Source organism: Gallus gallus, chromosome 5 (assembly GCF_016699485.2).
Source record: "Gallus gallus isolate bGalGal1 chromosome 5, bGalGal1.mat.broiler.GRCg7b, whole genome shotgun sequence".
In the NCBI taxonomy this organism is placed as follows: domain Eukaryota; kingdom Metazoa; phylum Chordata; class Aves; order Galliformes; family Phasianidae; genus Gallus; species Gallus gallus.
The window spans coordinates 28,818,950-28,842,666 of NC_052536.1; the positions used below are offsets into that span (position 1 = coordinate 28,818,950).

Sequence of the window (23,717 nt, forward strand, 5' to 3'; positions counted from 1 at the left end):
AGTCTCCTTCCTTGGAAGTACTTAAAAGCTGTCTGGACACGGGCCTAAGTCATTCAGCTCTGGGTGTCCATGCTTGAGCACAGACTGGTCCAGGTGGCCCCTGGAGGTGTCTGCCAACAGCCATTCAGTGATTCTGTGACTGGGCTGAGTATCAGCAGTGCCATTTGCATACACAGCAGAGGCCTGGAAAGGAACAGAATATGCACACTAAGAAGTAGTAGAAAGTATCTGACAAGAAGTCAGCACAGTAATGAGAGTTATTAAAAGGCTGGAAATTTCAGTTCTGTTATCTAAGAAATAAAAGAGGACAAAAAAAGAGTTTTAAAGAGTTTCTTGCTGTCAACTGCAGGCTGATGCTAAGTCTTTGCTACAGTCATGAAAGAGACTAACAGAAGATGTCATTAAAATGACAGGTTAGGCAAGGCTACATAGGTATACATATTCCCAGGTAGCTGAAAAGACACACAAAAGAGCACAAAGAATTTTCAGACAACTTAAGTGAGATGCTATCAAGACATTTTTGTAGAGCTGTGCAAAATCCAGTGTGAAGACAACGTACTACAAGCACAGATATAAGCAGCTCTGTACCTTCAGACTTTACATTTTATGCCATAGCTCACTGTACAGATAATTTTGTTTCTTCAGTCTCAACCTGGATTAGGAAGCTGCATCCAATATCAGAAGAAATACAAGTCAGTGTTATGTCATTGTTACAACTACGCAAAGAACAAAGACATAACCCATACCTACTACTTAACAGTATATAATCCAACAATTAACTAAAACTTCCTAGATACTTAAAGCCACTTAAAGAGTCTTATTAAGACCACTGCTTAAATCCAAAATAAAGAAGCCATAATAAAAAAAAAAAGTCAAAGCCTTTAAATTATGTCAACAGCACTACTATACTGGGTCTGGCTGGGACGGAGTTAACTTTGCTCATACAGCTAGTACGGCACCCTGTTTTGGATCTATGACTAAATCAGCACTGGTAATGCACCTGTGTTTTAGCTATTGCTGAGTGCTTGCACAACAACAAGGCTTTTTTCCTGTTCCCCAAATGTCACTCCAGCAATACTGGGGGTAGGCAAGAAGTTGGCTGAGGGGGCACTGGCAGGACAGATGACCTAAGTGATATCCCATACTATATGATGTGGTGCTCAGCAACTAAAGCTCATGGAAAGCAGAAGGAAGGGAAGGACACTTGTGGTTATGGTGTTTGTCTCACTATGCATGACAAAGCCCCCGAGCTTTCCAGGAAGAAGCTGAAGATAGCCTAGCAATGGAAAGTGGTGAATGATTTCTTTGTTTAACTTCACTTATGTGCACAGTTTTGCTCCATTTATTAAAGCGCCTTTTATCAGAACCTGGTAAGTTCTCTCACTTCTGTCCTTCTGATTCTCTGCCCCATCCCACCTGGAAAAAAAATGAGTGAGTGAGAAGGTATGGGCTTAGCTGACAGAAAGCGTCAACCCATGACTATCACTTTCAGTGATTTGTTTCAGTTACAGTGTAACTGTTACATCCTTTGAAATGCATTAAGGCATTACATACACCGGATACATCCTCCTGGACAACAGACACCTTGTAAATTCTCTGGCTGCAAAATAAAAGAAACATAGGAAAAATGAAAATAAAGTCTCAAAAAAAAAAAAAAATCAACATTAACACCATGGTCAAAATGATAACAGCTATATTTGGAAAACACGTTATTCTCAGAGCTCTACTAAGAAAGGAAAGATGGGAGAAAAATATTTCATCCAAGCTAAGTCATTCAGCAATGCAAAGTGTAATCTGCCAGGGGCTGGGGTGGTAGGGAGGGAAGATTGTGCAGAGAGCATCATTAGTGATACTGACCCAATAATGAAATGTTAAGACCCCAAGAGATATCGAGTAAAAGCAGTTCGCAACAAAAATCTCCAAAGAAATAAGCATTTGACATTTAGTGGAAAGCCTGCAAAAAAATCTCATCTGGTTGCATCCAAGAGGTTGGCTTTTTTTTTTACCTAGCACAAAAATCTATGTGAGGTATATGGTGTATTTGAAAAACCAAACTCTGTATCAAGTTCCATACAGATAATGGTTAAAATAATGAAGAAATGTTTAAAAAAAAAAAAAAACTTAAAAAGATTTCATCATTCATTGTCACATGGTAGGCAACAAAAGATATTACTGTTAGGCTGAGAGGAAGTACACCTTTGACAATTCACAAAGAATAAAACTTACACAAGAACAGAAATAAAAGTATTTAAAAGTATTTAAATATAAAAATAGCAGATAAGGGCTGAAAAGACATTTCCAGTATTTAACCAGCACCGTTTAAACTGAATGTAGACAAAATGTGAGACAGGGAAGAAGAGGACAGCAAAGGAATCTACTGGCCTTACTTCTTCATCTTCTATGAAGGAAGAGCTATATTTATTACTTAAAGTTTTTTTCTCTTGTCAGTATTAAGGAGGTAGTGTGCTCGAGTATTTTGCTTAAAGCTGAGGAGTGGCCGGGAGGGTGAGGTTGTGCTGAAAATACTTTTATAAGCCATAATCAAATAATGAAACCTCACCAAATAAATAATAGATAAATAAATAAACCCCACACAAATAATTCTGTAATGCAAGTTAAAAAAGAAATTAAAATAACAGAATCTATAGACCTGGAGTTCTGTGTCCAGCCCTGGTGACCCCTGCACGAGAAAGACTGTGCTATTGTAGTGGGTCCAGAGGATGGCCATGAAGATGATCAGAGAACTGGAGCACCTTTCTTATAAGGAAAGGCTGAGGAAGCTGGGCTTGTTTAGCTTGGAAAGAAGATGGCTCTGGGGACACTTCATTGTGACCTTTCAGTACTTTAAGGGAGCTCATAAACAGAAGGGAGACCGACATTTTACATAATCTGATAGTGATAGGATAAGGGAGAAAGGTTTAAAACAAAGAAGGAAGATTTAGATTAGATATTAGGAAGAAATTCTTTACTCAGAGTGGTGAGGCACTGGCACAGGCTGCCCAGAGAAGCTGTGGGCACCCCATCCATGCACATGTCCAAGCACTGGTTGGACAGGACCCTGGACAGCCTGATCTGGTGGGTGGCAACCCTGTCCACGGCAGGGGGTTGGAATTGGATGGTCTAAAGGTCCCTTTCGACTCAAGCCATTCTACAATTCTATGACTTGTTCTCCTGCAAGAACACATTAATACAGTAGGAACTGATCCACAGATCAATGAAGTATCACCTGAAGTAGCATAATCACTTGAAAAACAGGATGCTAATCATTAAGGAAAAGAAGCATGCCAAAAACAAACAGTAAATGCTTCTACGAGCATGACTATATAAATGGAAGGCAACTTAATTTTTGGGCCACTGAACATAGCCTCAGACCACTGATTCTGAAATCGCAATCAGTAGACAATGAGTGGTGCACAAGGCTTTGAGATGTGACCTTAACCATTCAGTCTTCTTAAAAGTCAAACTCCCGATCTTCCCAACTTCAGCTTGACAAAAGCACACCACAGCATTAAAGTAAGTTTAGAAGGTGCAGCAACAGTTCATTCCCTAAGCACGTCGGGTGCTAATGCCTCGGTCGAAGATCAATTTTTCTCATGCATTATTACCAAAAGAAATAATCCCACCTTATTCCTACTGCCAGGAACTTGTTCCCATCACCACCGTGTGCACAAGTATCCATCCACAGTACGCTAAGAGAAACTGACTAAAAACTAGCTTGGAAAATTATTTGCATGTGGATCGCTTGACAGCTCTGTGCACCATATGTAAGAACAATTTTGCTGGTATAAGAGAGAGATCACATACAGAATAACTTCTCTAGGTGGGATTAATTTCACGACTACAAAAGCAGAGTATGAGACAAATCTCTTACGAAGAACTCCTAAAGGATTCAATACTTGTCAACTTTTCATGAGGCCCGGTGAAGGACTTTTAAAGAGTCTCTTTAAAATCGGGATGACATGCTTTGGTATAATCAGTTTATTTCTCTATTTTTTTTTTAATCAAAAGAATTTTCTAGTTTTGCCTTCCTTAATGCGTTGTGTTAAACTTTTGCAGTGAATGAATACTTCAAGACACTTCATGAAGCACAATCATTAAGCATACAAATCTTTTTCCTGTTCAGCTAATCTGCACACTGATAACAGCCTTTACACCTCACCTACAAAACCCCAGCCTCTGCATTCTTTGCTAGAAGCTACACTTCGTAAGATAACACCTTGTGTTTGTATAGCGTTGCCAACAACAGCCTCCTTCATACTTTCTTTTTCTCCCATTTCCCATAAAATTCCATTTTATAATTCACCTTTAAATTGCTCTTCTAGAAGGAGTTGTTTTCAGTGTTAGAACTGCTTTTTCGTTGACAACAGAATTTCGGCATTTTCTGCTATTTTAAATCACAGTTCCTCTTGATCTCCACTATGAACACATTTTAATGCTGAAGATGCTCCTTATGTTGCAACTTGTAAAATACAGTTTAGCTTGCTAGCTTTATCTCCAAGCACTACAGTTGGAAGCCAAAAACACAGTCTATACATAATTAGTAGCCATGGAAACCATGGACACATACACAATATTGGGCATGCACAGACCAGCAGGCATCTCATTTTAAGAGAAATAAGGCCAGAATTAAACGCACAGAGTCTTCTGATGATAATTGTGTCACTTCACCCCAAACCCTCCCCTTCTGAAGGTAACATCAAGAATCCCCAAGCCTGACTTATCCAACTAGCAGTGACTGTTCATTCCAATTACCTCCATCACATGAGTTCATTCAAGAGAAAGGCAATGACTCTGTTTGGGTCAGCAAGAAGGTAGGTAGGACAAATGTGAAGTTAGAAAGTTATCCTGCATACGGATGTTTCCAATAGTTGATGTAAATACAGGCATCCAAGACAAGCGAAGTAGCGTATCTACAGCTATCCTGCACACATCATATTAACATCCTCAAAATTAGCATACTAGCTGATCTGTCTGATAAATATATCCTTAGAAAAACTATTTTGAGAGTAAATAAGATGACAGATTGAATAGTGTCGAAGAAGTCTGTTGAGCAGAAGGCAAATGAAAACTGGTAGAAATGGGTAATTTGACATATATTTCATATTATATTATTTTTAATATGGGTATGCTTATATAAATAATGTTAATATCGTTTCAAATGAGTTCTCTTCATCAGGCATACTGTAGCCAATATAATAATTAGCAAAAAAAAAAAAACCCATATGTTTTAAGTTTTGACTATTAAAATTTAACATGTTAACAAAAAACCCAGTCTTTCAATTTCTCTTCAGGTACATACTATAGTATTTGCCTTTTCCCAGGTTTAGCACTGAAGAAGCCTAATGTTCAGATTTCCTAGTTACCCAAACTGAGGTTACTAAATGCTTAGCTCTTTATTTTCATATTCATCTTGCTACTACACAGACAAAACAGAAGTTTATGTACAAAGTGGGAAAATAACTTCATTTATCCTCTACTGAAAATAATTTCCTGTAATGGACAAATCCTTCCCCGCATGCTTTTCAATGAAAGCAGCCTCTGTTTGTCAGCCAGGGCAAGCTGACAAATATCACTGAGGGGGTACCTGGCCTGACAAAGCATCACTTGCGTGAAAGGAGAAAACACTTAGAAAAATGAGTGTCTAATCCCTCCTCTGCAAAAAGACCAGCTTTTCACAGGCTTAGCCAGTTTGCCTGGCTCTGCACAAAGTGAGAAACAGCAGGACAGAACCAGTGTGCAACAGTGACAAGGCCATGTAACTGCAAAGCAGGGCAGCAAAAAGCAGCAGCACACTTTTTCACAACAGCCAGCAGTCAGATTACAGCACGTATCTCTACAGAAGTAAATACATGGGTGGGGGAGTACTCAAGAAAGAACACAGTCTGAAACGCTTGGCAGTAGAGGCAAACCTGGGCAGAGCTCTGTCAGGGTCAAAGGAGGTGAGCAGCTACCGACGCCTGCCAGCTCCAGCAGGAGAAAAGTCTCTCTGAATAGCACAGCTTGAGATGTAGGGAATGCAGGAAGATAAAATCCCTGACAAAGTGTTGCACATATTTTTCTGACAGATAAATCAGCTAGGCACAGGCAGGGCCTGTTCAAACTAAGTATTAGTGTAAACATGCTTCTTCTGTCATTGCTTCATTTATAGCTTTTATAAAAAACTGCAATCATGTTGTTCATTTTGGACTTTTGAAATACTTAATACTGACAGTCCTCAATCACCGCATGTTGGTTCACACTGTAGAGAAGAATGAAAGCACAGATCTCAGAACTCCTTCTGGACAAAGCAAAACGAGATGTACTCCAAGAGTGCACCTGGTGCACTGCAACTACTGCTTATTTGAGCTCATGTGAAGCAAACCACCACAAACCATCATGCAGACGTGCAGTCCCAGCACTAAGTGTGCTGCTCTACAAATCACTTTTCATAGGCTGCTCTAGTTTCAAACATAGACTTTGCTAAAACAGACTGAAACAAACCACAAAAGTTACCTGATTGAGTTACAGCAAAATGTCTTACGTACAAAGAGCATCAAACGAAAGAACTAAGAAAACTCTGTATTTGTGATTGTGGAATTGAAAGAGCATCTAATTATCCAAACAAAGAATTTCTGTATTTGCTGGGGTTTCTTTCTTTTTGGTGTTTTTTGTTGTTTTTGTTTTTTAACTGAAATAGCTTCTAGTTGTAACATTGACATTCAGGGATTTAAGTTTAAATTTACGCCTCAGATGAATTATGTTATACATTTTGCTATTGCACCAAATGGCTCTAGGCTGATGTTTTCACATTATCCTCAACATAGGATGTATTCAAGAGTTTCTTCTAATTGTTAGATACTTTCTAGATGCTAGTGAGATGTTAACCATTTATTTTAAAGTGTTTTGTTTTTGTTAGCATGTTGTTCTAATGTGCAGATGAATTTACTTTCTAGAGCCTAAAATATAGGTAGAATGTTTTTAGCAGCTGTTTTTCCAGTGCAGAACAAAGGAGACTAGGGATAATCTGACTATTAGGACTTGCTAAAATTATCGAGGAGTATTTCTGGTAAGAAATACTGAAAATGATTATTATTTCATTTCCAAAATCTTCCTTGTGATTTGATGGGCCGTCACAAGATCTTACACATAACGATAACCAAATATAAGACAGGCTCTCAAGGACTTAAGGGATTTTCCTAATATTAACGACAATCCATGTGTCCCAGTTTAATGTTATACAGAAATTTGCCTCAGATGCCTTTTCCAGAAAGATGTGCTGTTCATCAAAGCGCTCAGAGGAAGTCTACTGGAACCCTTTTCTGACAAAACAATGGTGAAATGACAACAAGTATTTTCACTAATTCCCTTACATCAACTACTAAGCCAAAGAGAAAAGTCAAGTACTGAAACCATTGTGCATAAACTAGAGCTATCTCTTTTGGAATAAAGAAATAGGAAGAGGCAGGTGAGCATCCTTGAAGCTTAATGATCAAGAGATTCTTCAGTGGTTGTTTTTTTTTTAGGCAGTTACTTATAACATGAACTTTAGTTTCCATTTTGATTTTTAATGCTCAAAAAAAGAAGAATAAAAAGCCTGTGTCTTACTCTGATTACAAAGTCCTACACACTGGAGATGTCAGTAATCATTTTAACTCTTACCACACTGGAATTTTAGTGGCATGTTTAAATCACAAGATTTTACAGCCTACCTCCCTACTGTGGAACAGAGTGTGATCCTAGAAACAGACGTATTACAGAATCTGATGCTATTCTGGCATTAAATAATTGAATATTATACATCTTACTAACATGACTGTTTCCAACTTCTTGGAGTTCCGAGCCTTGTCTTCCTCCAAGCAATTACACCACATAGCACTATCAAGTAGTCACATTTACTTGACAAAGCTTTAAGATCTCTCTCATAAATCTCAACAGCCTCCTAAATCTTTCAGTTTATTCTCCTTTTCTTTATTCTGCTAAACAAATGCCAGAACAAATGTTTGCACATCCAGAATGGTTTGGAATCCCTCACAGTGGAAGGAAAGAAAATCGCCATACCCCAGACTTCTCAGTCTGCTCAATCAAATGGATCATCAAAAGCCTACCATCAAGTATATTTTACAGTTAACTGGAACTATTTTCACTTAGATTTAGCAAGAGCTAGTAACTAGGGAGTTATACCTCACTCATCTATTACATCCATCTACCAAGGCAAAAGAACATCATCTCAATGACTGCATCAGACTGAATTCTTTAAGGACATCATGATGATGGTAGGAATAAAAATCTGGAGGTTACAGAAATATTCTAACCCAAATTTACATACCATTTGCTCCAATACAATATTTTCTTAAAGTATGAAATCAGAGCTTAATAGCAATACAGAAGTTTTTCCCAGAGGGGGTTGCAGACCAGCATCTGTAGCCACAATTTTCCAGCATCTCTGTAGTTTTCTGAGTATTACCTACAGAAGCACTTTGTCCCTGACTACCTTTTAAAGATGTTTTAAAACATTCCTCCTCAGTATGTTTAATTTAAAGATCATTTTTCCAAGGAAGCCGACTTTGAGGATGTTTGATTTGCTGTAGGTTTATTTAAAGTGTTCCCTGGAGTATTTTGACAATTGAAAGAAGGGGGAAAAAATATATATTTTACATATATATAATATATATTATGTATATATTATATATATATATATATGTAAAAGCTTCATAGAATATATATATATGTTCATTTATATTCTAAAAAAATGTTCATTTTTTCTGCTTTTCCTGGAAGCAACAGGCATTTTTATTGCCAGTTAGATACTCCTGCCAGTTTCTCCTGATTATTCTCTGACATACAGATTCTGACAGGGAACATATAGTTACCTTTGACTATTCTCACCCACCTACCCTGCTATGTCACTACACTACAGCATATGAAAGAACCGTGGTAGTGGGAACCTCTCTAATATAAACTCCTGGAATTTTTCTTCTTCCAGCAGCATATAATGCCACCCACACTTTCGCAAGACCAGACTCATGAATAAAAGGATACATACCTGCCTGACACCAGCATCTTCTCTTCTACAGGCTGCTCTGTCACCAAAACCCCATGAAAATTGTTTCAGGAAGGGATAAGAGGTAGCCAAAAGAAGCGTACTGGTCTTCCAAATTCATAACTATTGCCACATTCAGGTGTTTCAAGGTCTCCCCAAGAACTGCTGGTTGAAGGCTTTGCTAACTTGTGGCATTTCATCTCTGGTTTTGCTGTCAACCCTTTTCTAAATGTCCTGTCCCAGGGCATGAACAGCATATTGCTGAGGGAAAAAGGGAGTGTTGTTTTTTTTAACTGCAATCTCTGCCTACAGCATCATTTGCAGTGATCCTAGGAACCTTTCCCTTCTGAGTCAGACCTGCAGGGTACTTGACAGCAATTCATTTTAAACCCTAAAGAATGCATATTGCTCTACATCCATACAGCTTCTCACAAAATGACTCTAAACAACAGCTCACCTCCTAGTAAATACCTTGCATCATTCAGGTAGGATACAGTGCATTTCCAGGTCCTCAAAAACTGAACCACACAGATACAGTCCTTAGTAACCACAAAGGTACAATAATAGTCATCAAGAAAATCCCTCCCCCTTATCAACAGTGTATGCATAGAGCTAATTCTCATTTAGCCATTATACTTCCTTGGTCAACCATAATCACAGATAGTAGAATCATAGAATCGCTAAGGTTGGAAGAGATCCACAGAATCATCCCGTCCAACCATTCACCCTTCACCAATGGTTCTCGCTAAACCATGTCCCTCAACACAACATCCAAACGCTTACATTGTAACTGCAATGATTTTACTAAAGGGTTTGTCAGTTGAGGTTGCAGGACTTAGTCTTAGCTTTATAAATGGGCATTTTTCAGAAACCAGAACACCTGAAGAGTGGGATGAGTTGCACGACTTCAAGGTTTCAACACCAATTTGTATCCCTTATGTTTCAAATTCAAATTAAACTGAAACAAAAATTAATGATTACACACATCAAAAAGCACTACCACCAGCAAAAGCTATACCACATGCCTCAATTTCTGCTTCTCAATTTTAAGTTCCAAAAGTCACATGCAAGACAGAAGAAATCCAACAAAATAAATACAAGAAAAAAGGGTGAAGTAAAAATATCCCACATAAAATTTAAATTCCCTTCAATATACAGTACAAAAAAAGAAAACTAAAGTTTTCATAACCACACAGTAAGCACTCAAAAGCCCAACATATATTACCACTCAGTGCCTGTACAGTTTCTTCACACAACTGCGTAATAAATAATATAATTTAATAAGAAAATTTAACAGTATGTTTGAGAAAAATATTTCTATAGTAGCGGTCTTAAGCACACGTGCAGTACTTGCTGTATTATTATATCCATCTACTAATATAATTTGTATGTTAAGTATATAATGAAGTGTCATATTAAACACAACATTTTTGACAATTACTGTTCTGAGTAACAGACCCACATACGGAACTAAATTAGCGCTGGGTCAGTTGTTTCAGATCTTGGCATACATCAAAAACACTTTACTGCTCAAAAATAGATTTTGTAATACACAGCTTATTCACTAAATCACGGAAGCAAGCCAGTGGAAGTTTTGCTATTTATCTTATAGTACTAGGAACAGAAAATGCATTGCATTCCTTTCAAAAGGCCATTATTATCAATCATCCGCTTCGCAATGGTAGGACAGAGTCCTGATTTGCAAGATATGGCAAAGTGTACACAGAACATTATTCACTAGGGCTTATGCTAATTTTTTTCCAATTGATTTGCAAGTTAGGCATAAAATAAGCTTAATTAAGTTAGTATCTAAGCAAAACAAGTAAAAGAAAACACATCACATATACATCTTTTACTTGCAGATTGAGATTTTCTAAGATAACTGCCTAATAAACCCTATTTTTCCCAAGCACTTTTATGCAAGTACTTGCTCCCTGTAAACTCCAACTTACTATTCTCAATTGTTTTGTGATTTAAACAAACAAAAGACCATTAAAAACTTTTTTATTACATAAAAACATCCCATGTACAGAAGTCCTTCCTTATTTTCCATGTAATCATTGCCCCTCTGTTCTCCAAAAAAAAAAAAAAAAAAAAAAACAGTTTTTTTGGGCATTCTGCTAGCTATCTAATACAAATTCTCTCATAAGCAAGACCATACCAGCATAAGAGCCTTTGAATATCACCAGTAAAGACTTGCATACTAAACCTACACGTAGGAACAGAATGCAATTTTTTTGTTGTTGTTTAACCCACTCTTCAAGACCTTCTAGATTCTGAGTAACAATTTGTTCTAATTTTTCTTTCCCATGTTCTCCAGTTGCACGGTATCCATCTCACGGATGGAAGACAAGAAATACCATCCCTGCACAAATGAAAAACTAAAAATTACAACCCTGTCAAGAAAGCTGTTCCAAGTATCCGAACAAGAAAAAATAATTCTCCCATTTATTCAAAGTACACTTTCATAATTTGAATGAAAGCAAAGTGAAAATTTTAACTTTCACATCACAGTTACACTTCACAACAAACATCTTTGCCTTTAAAGTACTATAAATTTCAAGACAGACATTTTCAGATTTAAGCACTGCTCTCTTTCTAAGGTCATCTGAGGCAACGTTAGGAAAGTTACTGGTGAAATTCTACCCTGCTATCAATGAACCTTTAAACAAATGCACCCTACTCTTATTTCAAAAAAGCAAACAAAAAGATACAACTAAATCAAAATTAAGGGGAGAGATTTAGTATCTATGTATCAGGATTCTGTATGCCACACATTCAAAAGCATACACTGACGATCATATGTTCCATTATCACCCCACTAATTATAATGGGAAACCAACTAAAGGTTATGCAAGAACAAAGGTAGCTGTCATTAGGTCCACACTTGAAAGCAACCAATAATTTTCAAGATACACACAGGAAGTTTCCCATCCTTACTGAAAAAGAGGACAAATACAATGCAAGGAAAGTAGATGCTATGAGTAAAGTCTATACAGTCATAGAATACAGGATAAGACAGGAGTCTTTCAACTATGTATTTGGATAAATAAACAGCAAATCAATAAACACTGATGACGTGACTTCTCACTCCTATTCTGCAAGAACACACAAACCTCCAAACTAATGATCATTACTTACATATGAAGGTATTAATTAAAACATCAGTGTATAACAGGGAAATAATCTCTTGCCTTACATATCTTTAACATCACAGTCTCCACTTCCTTCAGTTCGAAAGGAAACTATCACAGCAAGCAAATTAAACAGTGAGTAAAAGCCTCTTATCACTGAGATTCCATTCACTGGTTTTTTTTCCCCACACTGTATATTTTAAAAATATTTTTTTTTAAATTTAAAAAATCCAGAACTTCCTCTTTAAAAGTAGAAGTCATATTCAACACTGTGAAATTATAAGAAGAAAACTAGGCATCTGTATGGATCATAATCAACAAACATGGATGGTTTTCTTGCAGCCATACAAAAAAAAAATCAGAAAGAAATGCTTTTATGAAAACCTTCAGCCACAAATAGAAGAGTTACGATGGATAAAGTAGTTACTACAGGTAAAGTTAACATTACGACAACTTTACACTCAGAAAAGAAGGAAACCAATGCTGATCAATCTTGAAACGTTCTACTGCTATTAATGGAAGAAGTACAGCTTTTCTGTATTTCTATAGCTCATTTGTTGAGCTAAGCTTTGGGAAGAGAACTGGGTCTCCTCATAAAAGTACTGATTTGAATCTGTCTTTTGAAGATGAGTGTCTCACTCACCAAGATGTAGTTTTGACAGGAAGGCAGATTACCAGCAAAAAAAAAAAAAGAAAAGAAAAAAAGAAAAAAAAAAGCAACTTGCACATAGACAATTAATGAGATCTGACAGTAAGTCCTAACAAACTTAGTGCCAATCCTTACCGTCCCACCTAGACCTCTGGGAGAAAGTTGGACATAAGCTCTAAGGCACATCCAAAATGTGACCTGCATCACCACCGAGAAAAGATCTCACAACCTGCATGCTAATGATGCGGAGTACTGAAGTCATGACAATTTACCTCATAATGCTGAAGACTGACAAATAACTTTTTAGTTGGAAAAAATCAACAGTGTATGTTTCTAGAACAGCGTTCAACAGACACTGACACTCTAAAATATATTGCTACCCATTTTTCTCAAAGACAATTTTTATATTTTTTTAATGTTTTTCTGTTTGGTTGTTGTTGAGTTTTTGTTCTTGCTGTTTTGTTTTATTTGTCTGGGTTTGGATTTTTTGTACACTGAACTTCAGATACACTCAGTTTCTTTGTTTGGAAGGGGTTCCCAGTTAGGCAAAGCTCTGACATTCAGAGAAGCACATTTGCTACAAAGTATTCAGACATCACCTGTATCTGCTGTGCTATTTCAATAAACTACATGTCCTCATACACTTGAAGATGCTAACTTAACCTTCCACATTACATTATAAAGAGCTTAACCGAGGCCTAAATTTCTGCATTCAGCAGCCTTTGCCTGCTTTGTTGTATAGGGCCACAGCTGACGCAGAATAACAGGGTTTGGAAGGAACTTCTGGAGGGCAGGTAGTGCAACCCCATGCTAAAGAAGGCATTTGCTTGTAACCTTCTTTTGGTCAGTCCACTGCCATGTAACAATAGACACTGCTACTGGACAGAAAACAAGAAGAAAGGCAAAGACGAAGAACATGGGGTTGGAAAGAAAAAAGACAGAACAAAAGAAGAACCAGAGAGACAGGAGTCTCTCTTCCGTCAGGCTGCCAGAGACAGCACCACCACTTAGATCTCACTGCTTAGTTCTAGGCAAGGGTCCGCTCAGTGCCACGCCAAAGAAGAAGGGTCACATGTTATGCACCTTCTACCAATGTCACCATCACTGAAGAGTGTCCTAATATTGGTTCAAGTCCAGGCACTGCAAAGATTATTTTCTCTCCTGTTCCAGCCAACTTCAGCATTACAGAACTATTTACCAATCCAGGTTTAATATCATGACAGCAACAGTAACTCATTAACAAACACTCTGTGAGAGATCTGACAGACATTAAAGGCTAGCAAGGGACAACCAGAGTAAAGCCATAACAGCATTTGTATTTTACAAAGGATGTGCTGCTGTTTGAGACTGCACAGACAGCCTATACATACTGCAGCCTTTTAGCATAGTTTTTACCACATTTTTTCCTCTTTTTCACCTCTTACCTCACTTTTCTTGTTTCTTTGGGGTTTGTTTTTGCTGTTTCTTGTTTGTTTGTTTTTAAAGGAAGATACCTGGAACACTAAATGGCAAACCTTAGGCCACCACAAGACCAGCCCACTAGCTCATCCTCCATATGAAAAATCTACCAATCTGATGATTAGCTCTTGAGACCTGAGTGAAGAAATACAGATAAGTAGGAAACTAGCAGTATACTCACAAACACAAAACTCTGTTAAGCAACACCTACAACAGTACATTCTCTTGAACACAATGAAATCTAAGCTACAAGACAAACATCCACTTTGTATTAGCAATATACTCTAGAGACACGTCTCAATCTTGACATCAAGTAAGGCTAGCAACACACCCAAATATTTATTTTATATCCTCATTTAAAAAACAAATATACATTCCAAATCAATTCAAAGGAGTTCAAATTCCATCTGAATACAACCATGAGGTGCAGTAACGGTACTTGCTAATGTAAGTATTCCATGTCTGATAGGAGCAACAATGCTTATGATGATAAATCCGCATTACATATATTGATAACTAACCAAACACACGGCTATGATCCTAACCAAAAAAGCTAAGTCATGTTAATTATCTAATCACTGTACTCTTCCAAATGATTTAAAAAAATAGTGTTTGTACTAAATCTACCCATTCTTACACTTACTCTTTTGTTCATCAGACAAGGAGCAGTTATCAGTTCATTTTTATGGAAAAAAAAAAGTCAAAAATGGACTCCAAAGTTTGCTGCCTTTCTCAACTGGAAACAGCAGAAACTAGATGGTCCATGCCCCCAAGGTACAAATATTTTCTTCCACCGGTTAAAGGAAATTCCAGAGAGGAAAACAAGTCTGACCAAAGATATGACATTCGTTAACACATTTATATAAAGTTTGATTTCATGTCTATAAAAATACACTGGTTAGCAAAAAGAGTCTAGACAAATTGCTAGAAACCAAAGTGTCCCATTATAATAGGAAAATAATTTGAATTGCAATTCAAAGCAATGGCATTAGGGGGAAAAGGGCTAAAAACGTTCTATTCTTTTGTCTTCTGATTTCCCTTTAAAAACAAGACAAAACAAAAAAACAAAATCATGTCACACACTCTCCTCAACAGAATTTCACATTATGGCACCCAAGTACAAGAGTTTAACAGCATTCAAACTGGATTTGTACTACAAATGGTAGGGCACTCTGGGAACGTTGACAGGTAAAAATTATTACAAGTCACCAATCAACACAGAATAATAATCCAAGGCACACAGCACGAAGCTGTGCAAGTACGCAAAGAGCGTTTTGCCGGCAGACACCTCCTGCTCGCTTTAACTTCGATAATATCGGCTAACAGCACGCCTGCCCTCGCTTTCAGCACGAGAGCTGCGGACTCCCCCCAGCATCCCCTGCCACGCGCACCGCCGGCCGGGCCGCCTTCAGCACCGGGCTGCGGACAGCGCCCGCTGCTCGCCATCTCGCGGCCGGGCTCCAGGCGGGCCCGTTCGGCACGCGGCGGGCGCACAACTTCCAGAGCAACTCCCCGCTCCTTCTGCCGGGATTGCGGCCCCTTCCTCCGAACAGCTACAGACTGCTACGCGTGCTCGCACCGCCGCTGTCGGCCCAGGCTCTCCATCCGAGCTCCGAGCGCGACGCGCGAAAGGCTCGCTCACATCTCTCCCCTCCGTTCCCCGCGACCGCCGCTCGCACGCTCGCGCGGCCGGGGGCTGCTCCCGGCCCCGCCGCGCTGCCGCCGCCGTGCCGCTCTGCGCGGCGCGCCGCGATAACCGCAACCCCACGGAGGCCGGGGAGCCCCGCAGCCTGCGACACGCGCACCGCCTCGAAACCGCTCTTCGCAGCGCCTGGGTCGCGAGGGGACCACCCACGGAGCCGGCAGCGGCTCCCCGCCGGCCCTCCTCCCCCGCCCGCGGCCGCCCCACGCCGCCGGGAAGAGCCATGCGGAGGCGCGGGGCGAGCCGCGCTCCCAGGCCCCCCGGGGCAGGCTGCCGGGCCGGCCCCCCCCCCCGTCGCCGCCAGGCCCGGCTCCCGCCCGCCCGCCCGTTCCCTTCGCCGGCCTCAGGCCGCCCTCCCCAACGTCTTCGCCCTCCCGGCCCCGCCGGCGCCGCCGGAGGAGGAGAGCCCCTGGCCCCGCGACGGGCGCCCACCCCCGCGCTGCCTCCCCTCCAGGCGGGGTGCCCCGGGCCGACCCCGGGCTTGCAGCGCCCGCCCGCCCGCAGCTGCGGCGCCAACGCCGCCCGCTCTCGCGCACCCGGAGCCGCCCCCGCTCTCCGCTCCCCGCTCCCCGCTCCCGGCTCCGGGCCCGGCCCGAGGCCTCAGCTCCCCGCGCGGTGGCGGCGCCGCAGGAGGCGGCCGGGGGGAGAGCCCCTGGGAGCCTGACGGCGCGGCCCGACCCGCGGCAGCCCCCCGACCCCCGGCGCGGGCCCCGTCGGCGGCCGTTACCTGTGAGCACCCCGACGCGGATCTGGTGATCGTGGTTCGTTAGAATCATCCCCTCCGACGCCATGTTGCCCGGCGCAGCCACCGCACTGACAGCAGCGGGCGGGGGGGGGGGGGGAGGGGGGAGGGGCGCGAGCGCGAGAGCGGCGCGAGCGCAAAGGGGGAGGGGCGGGAACGGGCGGGGCGGGGCCAAGACGAGAAGGGGCGGGGCGAGCGCCGGCCGCTCGGAGCCGTTACGAGCACGAGAGAGGCGGCGGCTGCAGAGCGCGAGACTGGCGTGCCGCGCGCCGCACAGGCGGCGCTAATCGAGTACCGAAAGCGCCCGGTCCGGCTCCGCGCCGTTGGCCGCCTCGGCCGGAAGGAAGGCGCCGGGCCGGGCGTGTGGGTGCCGGGCTCGCGGCTGACCCTTCGGCCCTGGCCGGCAGTTCCGGGTCCCTTCGGCAGGCGGCGCCACTCGGCGCTCTGGACGCTGGGGCCCGGTGTCTGCCGTGTGCGGGGAGCCCCGGGGCGGGCTGCAAACTCGTGCACACCGAGAGCGGCTCTTCCGCCCTCTGGGCCACCCCGGAACGGCCCCCGGTTTGCTATAACGCCGGTGTAACGCGGCACAGTCACCGTTAATAGGTGCAGTGTTAATAGGTGCAGTGTTTTCTCCGCATTTGAACTCACAGCCGAATTGCTCCTGGGCCGCAGAACCCGAAATCACTTCTGTATCTCGTGACACAGGTTTCTAACAGGGTGATTCTTGAGCTCTCCGATAGTGAGAAAGGATAGCAGGGTTTGCGATCACCCTTCGCTTTGGGTGACGTGAAATACAGCAGAGCAGAAAGTTCCGCCGCAGCTTTGGAGGCCCCCGGTCACGACGAGGCGCCTCAGCGCTCTCCCATGGCCCCTCTCATCTCTCCCTTCAGTTCCTCCCCTCTGCTCCGAGAACTTCCATCACACCACCTGTGGATAAAGTCATGCCGTACCTTCAGCGTGCTCCGTTTCACCGTCTGCAAGCACACGTTCACTTTGCACAAATACAGTCTGATGTCTTCCACAGTCAACAGTAATACTATGCAGCCATTTACCCACAATCAAAGTTCAAACCCTCTGACTCCAGCTGAGCTTCATATTTTCATATGTCGTTGGTGTAGCAGACCGGGGGTTACCCTCCTTTTGGCTCTGTACTAACAAGCAATTACAGAAAGCATCTGTAATTTACATAGCCATTAACAAACGTTTTCAGAAATTTCCTCTTTAGCACGTCATTTTCCTGGGTGGATTTCTAATGCAGAAATGAAGGCCTGCAGAAATACCCCATGTCTCAGGGAAAGTCACGCTAGTAGCACTTTGACGGGATGGTGCATCAGCATATGATACCACTATTTTCGTATTGGCACAGCAATTGCAGTGTGCAGCCACAGAGACTGAGAATTCAGGCTCCTGAGATCTCTGGTTATGCAATGGTATAATACAACATATGTGGGTGGGTGTAAGCCTGAACCCAAAGCAGCATGGTTACTGAAGATACTGCATCGCTGGTGCTCGTACTTCTGTTCCCTCGTGGGTTTGGTCGCTATGTGTTGAATATTCTGCTGTAGACAAAGCAAAAAGATATTTTCTCTAATATATCTGAAATTATCTGAAGTACAAGCAGGAAGCGTGACACTCCGTAGCTTCCCGCAGAGGATTTCACACCCAACTCTATAGGCAGTAGCGCTTATTCAGGCAGCTCAGTCTCCCTGTGTAACTGATTGATGTTTTGCTCTCGTGGACAGTAAGGAGGGGCAGAATGACGATTTCACAGGCAATGTTAGTATTAGTACTTCCTGTGGGATTTGTGTGGGATTTCTTTGCATGGAAACATAGTAGAAGATTGTGGTAGTGTAATGAAATGGTGTAAGCTCACAACATTTTAAAAGACTGGGCCAAGAAGAGGCTGAAATCAACACAAGGGGGTTTTAATGTTGAGGTATGAAAGTTCCCATAAATTAGACTTAATATAAAGGCAGATCCATAGTAGCTCTAGAGAAGGTTGTAAGAGAATGATTTTCTGCCATCAAGTTTTCATCAGAATAGCAAACAAGTTTGTGTGAGGAAATCCTTTTGCTACAGGCAGACACTGTGGGAAACATGCTGGCAGTCCGTACCAGAGTTCATGTTGACTGTCTAGAGAAAAACAAGCTTTTGTCATCAAAGTCAATATACAGCTAGGAGTTGCATTTTGCCCTGGTCATGCCAGCACAAATTATAGCTCAATTTGCTAATCTCTCAGGAAATGTTTTACACTGCTTTGTCTGTCAGTTGTTAATTATCAATATCTGTCCATTAATAAAGGATTGCCCTTTCATTAAGCTATCTCTTTCAGCCATGTTAGCTTGTCTACTAGCTGACACAGAAGGCTTCTTGTCATAAATACAAGGCCATGGCATATTTTAATGAGTCGTTTGGGTGAAACAAATCTGATGTACAAGACAAACTTTAGTTATGTTTAGAATCTTGATGAAGAAAAAGCAGACCAGTGTGATAAAAGGAAGATGCCGTTTTGTTCTTTTGATCACAGTGTGAGCAAGGATGTTTTACCAACTCACTGGTAGCTATCAGAACAGGGCAGTCAAAAGTGAGAGTAGGTGTTCACTATTTCTACAATTTTGTTGTCAGACCAGCTGGTTTTATGGTCTCAGGTTTTGTTGTCTTTGGTTTGGGGTTGTTGTTGTTTTCACAGTGGCTCTGTAAATTTATTTTCTTAACTCTTATTATTTTTTATTTAGATTTTACTAGCTGGATCAGCAGTGGGACACAGCTACTTGACTGTATGGCATTGGTATAGATCCAGCTGAAGTCACGAAGTACTGGCTTAATGAATCATTAATGGAATTCAGAACAATTTATTTCTATGCCACTGGTGCAAATCCAAGTAAGGTCAAGAGACTAGCTGGCTCAGTGGTTCAGTAATAGGAAACAGGCTTCCACCTCCAACTTACTGATGCTGCTCTATAGAGGATCAGGAAAATAAGTTCCAAGACCTTAAAAAACAAAGCTTTTTCATTGTGGCCATTGGTTTGAAGTCAGTCTGCTATACATGATTGCCTTCCAATCTGTTGTGGGTTTTTTTGTTTTTTGTTTTTTTTTGTTTGTTTGTTTGTTTTACAGTCAGTATTGATCTATAAATTATTTAAAAGGGTAGTATAAGCATGTTTTCTGCATAGCCACTGATACAGCACCGTATTCATCACTCTAAAAAAAAGAAGGCACAAGAGACAATCTCTCCAAACTCATCTCTCCAGATCCTTTAGGAAAGCATCTGGGAGAAAGAGCCGAACGTATAATATAGCTAAAATGTGACGTATAAGACCAGCAAATTATGTGAATGTCCTCATGGACCATGCTGCCATGTCCATGTGCCATCCTTGCCAGAGGTCTCCTGAGGAATTGATGGGTTTACACCTCCAGTCAGGAGCAGGAACCCAGCTTCAGAAACTATCCTACCCATTAGCAAGAGGGAAAGTGTGTGGTTTGCTTAAGGTAAAACCACTTTACCCCTTACGTGGCACCCAATTTGCAAAGTTGGATTTGTTTTTTAAGAAAAGACTTCCCACGTCTACCTCAAAGATTACAGAATGAGAGAAGCTCTTAACTTCTCCACTTGGTAACTGTATAATCAGCAAATATACAGAGTGGTGTGGTTAGGCCGGTATCTACAGATCGTACAGCTAGAAAGATTATCACATTGGAAAGGGATAATAAAAAATAAATGAAAATGCTCACCCATGTCATAGGCTCACAGAAAAAAAACTCCAAAAGGAGCAATCTCCAGAAAGAGATCCTTTCTCAGTGGCAGTCAGCTCTCACATGGGGTCTAGGAGAGGTGCAGCCAGACTCCACCTCTTCAGGTCACACAGGTGAATTGCCTTCACCTGTGCTCCCACAGCTGACTCAGTGCTCGCCTCAGGTGATCAATCAGAGATTCAGGCTGTGATTCAACAGTTCCCATACAGTGACAAACTACATCACAACATATCTCATTCCCAATTTCAATATGTGCAATGACAGGCATGTGGTAAACTCCTAAAGGAGTGTGGCCTGTACAGATATCCTTGCATACAGCCTCTTCACTGTTTCCTCCTACTCAGATACCTGCCATGGTGTAGCTTTTGAAATGGCACCATATGTTAAGGAGACAACCTCATGTATATTCTCAGAAACAACATCATCTGGCAGAGTGAAGTTTGCTGAGCTTATATGGTATGATTTTGATGGCTTTGTGGTAGTGACAACCATGTAAATCCATGTGATGGTGCACTCCCCAACCTCCTCCTCTGGCCTCATCATTATGTTCAGTACTGTCCTGCTAACTACAACAGTGAATATGCTAGAAGTCTGTTTCATGTAGTTCCCTAAGCAACCTAAGACCTGCAACTCTTTGATTGTTAACAGCAGCAGGGTTACTTGGTATGCTGACTCTGAGATACATCACAGAGTGTGGACCAAGGTGTAAAACTCCACAGCCAGACTCTATGATCCCATGGGGATGTGAACTAGTTATTAAGGAACTGATAAATTGCATAGTAATCATCCTGAGTCAGCAATTTTTCAATTTTCTGTTGCACCAAACGCAACAAACGTAGGTATGATTAGAAACACTCAAACTCCACCTGAAAGTAAGATAAAAATGGCCTAAGAGAGAAGGAATTTTGGGGAAGATACCTTTGCAGGCAAATGAGGAGGACAAAGCTGACTTCTGGGACTAGTTGATGGGCTGAGCCTCTCTTTCTCTTGGCAGGGATGCTTCCTGGGTAAGATTCAGATCCTTAAACCAAGTTATACGAAGTGCTTCCCCCAGCAAACTTAGACATCTCTATAGAGTTATTCCATAGTTTAACACATTTTTGGACAGCTGTATTATTCACATTATTGGTATTTCCACTTTCTCCATAGGTAGTGTATTTATCACTGGCAATTCAGAAGAATCTGTAATCTGTTGCTCCAGTACAGAATGTTATTCTATGAACAAGTCGTGAAAGTTCTCGTTGCTGCAGCTAATGGTCATACAAGTCCCTTGAAACATGATAAAGCCTGTAGCACCAAAGTGGGTATTAAGTCTCTAACACAGCACTCTCCAACCCAGTTCCCTTGCAGCCATTTTTTTTTCCTCTCATACTCTGGTCAAACTATAAAAGCAACTCCTTCCCCAGAACCCTGCTTAGGAGTAAGGGTATAATAAAACCACATCTTCTAGTTATTCAGTGCTCAAAGCTGATCGAGGCTGTGTTGTTTGAGATTTCAGATGTTGCCATTCTGCCACTCAGCTGAAGAAACATTTGTTTCTCCCGGAGTCTGTGGATATTAATGTTGCACAGATCTCTGTCCAGGGCACAGGTATCTGTGTTACATTCGGCAGAAACATCTGTTTCTATACAGTCTTTCACAGGCAAAATTTAAGAGGTGCCAAGCAGGGAGGTCCCAAACTAAAAGATACCCTCAGCTTGGCACCAAGGGTTTGAATTTAGGAGCAGTGAAGGACCTGAAGATCCTGTGCAAAGGATCCTGTAGCTTTTGTTTTTGTCCATCATTCACTGAGGTGGTCCTCTGTATCATCCTAATGAAGACACAACTGATATTTCACATAGTTCTTTTCCTATGCCAAAGTAGAACTTTCTTGAAGAACAGAACAATAAACAAGGGCTTCCACTTCCAAGAATTTGGAAATGGTGCCAGCCAAAGGTAATTTTTCATGACTTTTGCAGGGATAATGAGAAGCTTGACACTTCTGAGCACCAATTCTTCTGGGTCACTGCAGTCCTTACTGACAAGCATCCAGCAAACAACCTGTCTAAGAGCAGAACGGAGGTCTTTGAGAGAGGTACGCATTACATGCAGCATGACTACAAATGCACTTCAGTGGTTTAACTACTAGTCTGGGTACCTAACAAAAATAAATGAATCTTAGTATGACTCCACATGAGTGGCACTGACACATTCAATTGTCTGTGCTTCATTTGCTACAAAACAGCAGCTATTTTAGAAAAGCTGTTGATGAGTTTAGCATACACAAAGGATAGACAGATTTAATGACACCGTACTGGAACATTCTATTTTTGAAATTTCACTTTGACAAAACTGCCTCATTAAGGACCTCGGTATGTAAAGCTGGAGAATGTTTTCAACCTCGTGTAAACTAAATTCAGAATTCTGATCAGCTGAATCTGTTCTTTTCCACACATTATTTTCCTTTATCTGTATTTCCACATTTCTGTGTGAGAGATTAAATAAAAATGTATGAAATTTTGGTCTCCATTAATAAGCAAGACAACTCCAGACTGTAAGAAATAAGGCAGGAAGAGGAAAGGGAAGGTAAGAATTTGAACCCACATTTAAATTATAATATTTCAGAATGAATTAGCCACAAATGATCATCACACACCAAGGCCAAAATCGAACAAATGGCAGCTTGCTCTTATCCTGTTGATTGCTCAGATTTTATGGAAGCATTAAATATACTAAAACAAATCGTCTAAGGAAGAAGAGGACACTACATGGAGAGGGGCAGATACGACCTCCTACAAGCAAAACTGTGATCAAATTATTCAACACCTTTTGAAGAATACTGTATTTGAACAATGAATTGCATGATAATTGGTTTCAAAGTATTCCTTAGCTTTCAGACATATGCAGCTATACCAACAGCTTAAATTCAGGTAAAGAGTAGCAGTACCTTCTCAATTAATATTTTGTTGCGATCCGTAGACTATAAAACTAAGAATGTGTACTATGGCTCACTTTTAGTCAATGATAGTGTAAGAACATTTAGCATCTGTTCATTTTCGGTAAGTTTGGTTGGTTTTCCACATCTCAAAAATAAAACTGTTATCTTATTTACTAATTCTTCTTATACATCTTTGCATTATAGCTCAGTAAATGAGGCTTGCCATTGTGTGCATTTTCTATGTGCGCACAGACTACCGAATGGCCCAAACAACATGGCACATTTACGAACCGTTATTGTGGTTGTATTAAATACAGGAAGATTTTAATACACATCACCTTGG

At 41.3% G+C, this 23,717-nt stretch overlaps 1 protein-coding gene across 32 annotated transcripts in view; it reads right to left on the minus strand.

Moving 5' to 3' along the window:
* Positions 1-16,797, minus strand: part of GPHN (gephyrin) — a 266,028-nt gene extending 249,231 nt beyond the window's left edge. For all 32 annotated transcript variants that reach the window (NM_001031549.3, XM_040701116.2, XM_015287544.4 and 29 more), the window contains exon 1: positions 16,690-16,797. In NM_001031549.3, the coding sequence (NP_001026720.3) occupies positions 16,690-16,753 (64 nt within the window). In that variant the 5' untranslated portion in view covers positions 16,754-16,797. The remainder of the gene's footprint in view (positions 1-16,689) is intronic.
* Positions 16,798-23,717: the final 6,920 nt, after the last annotated feature.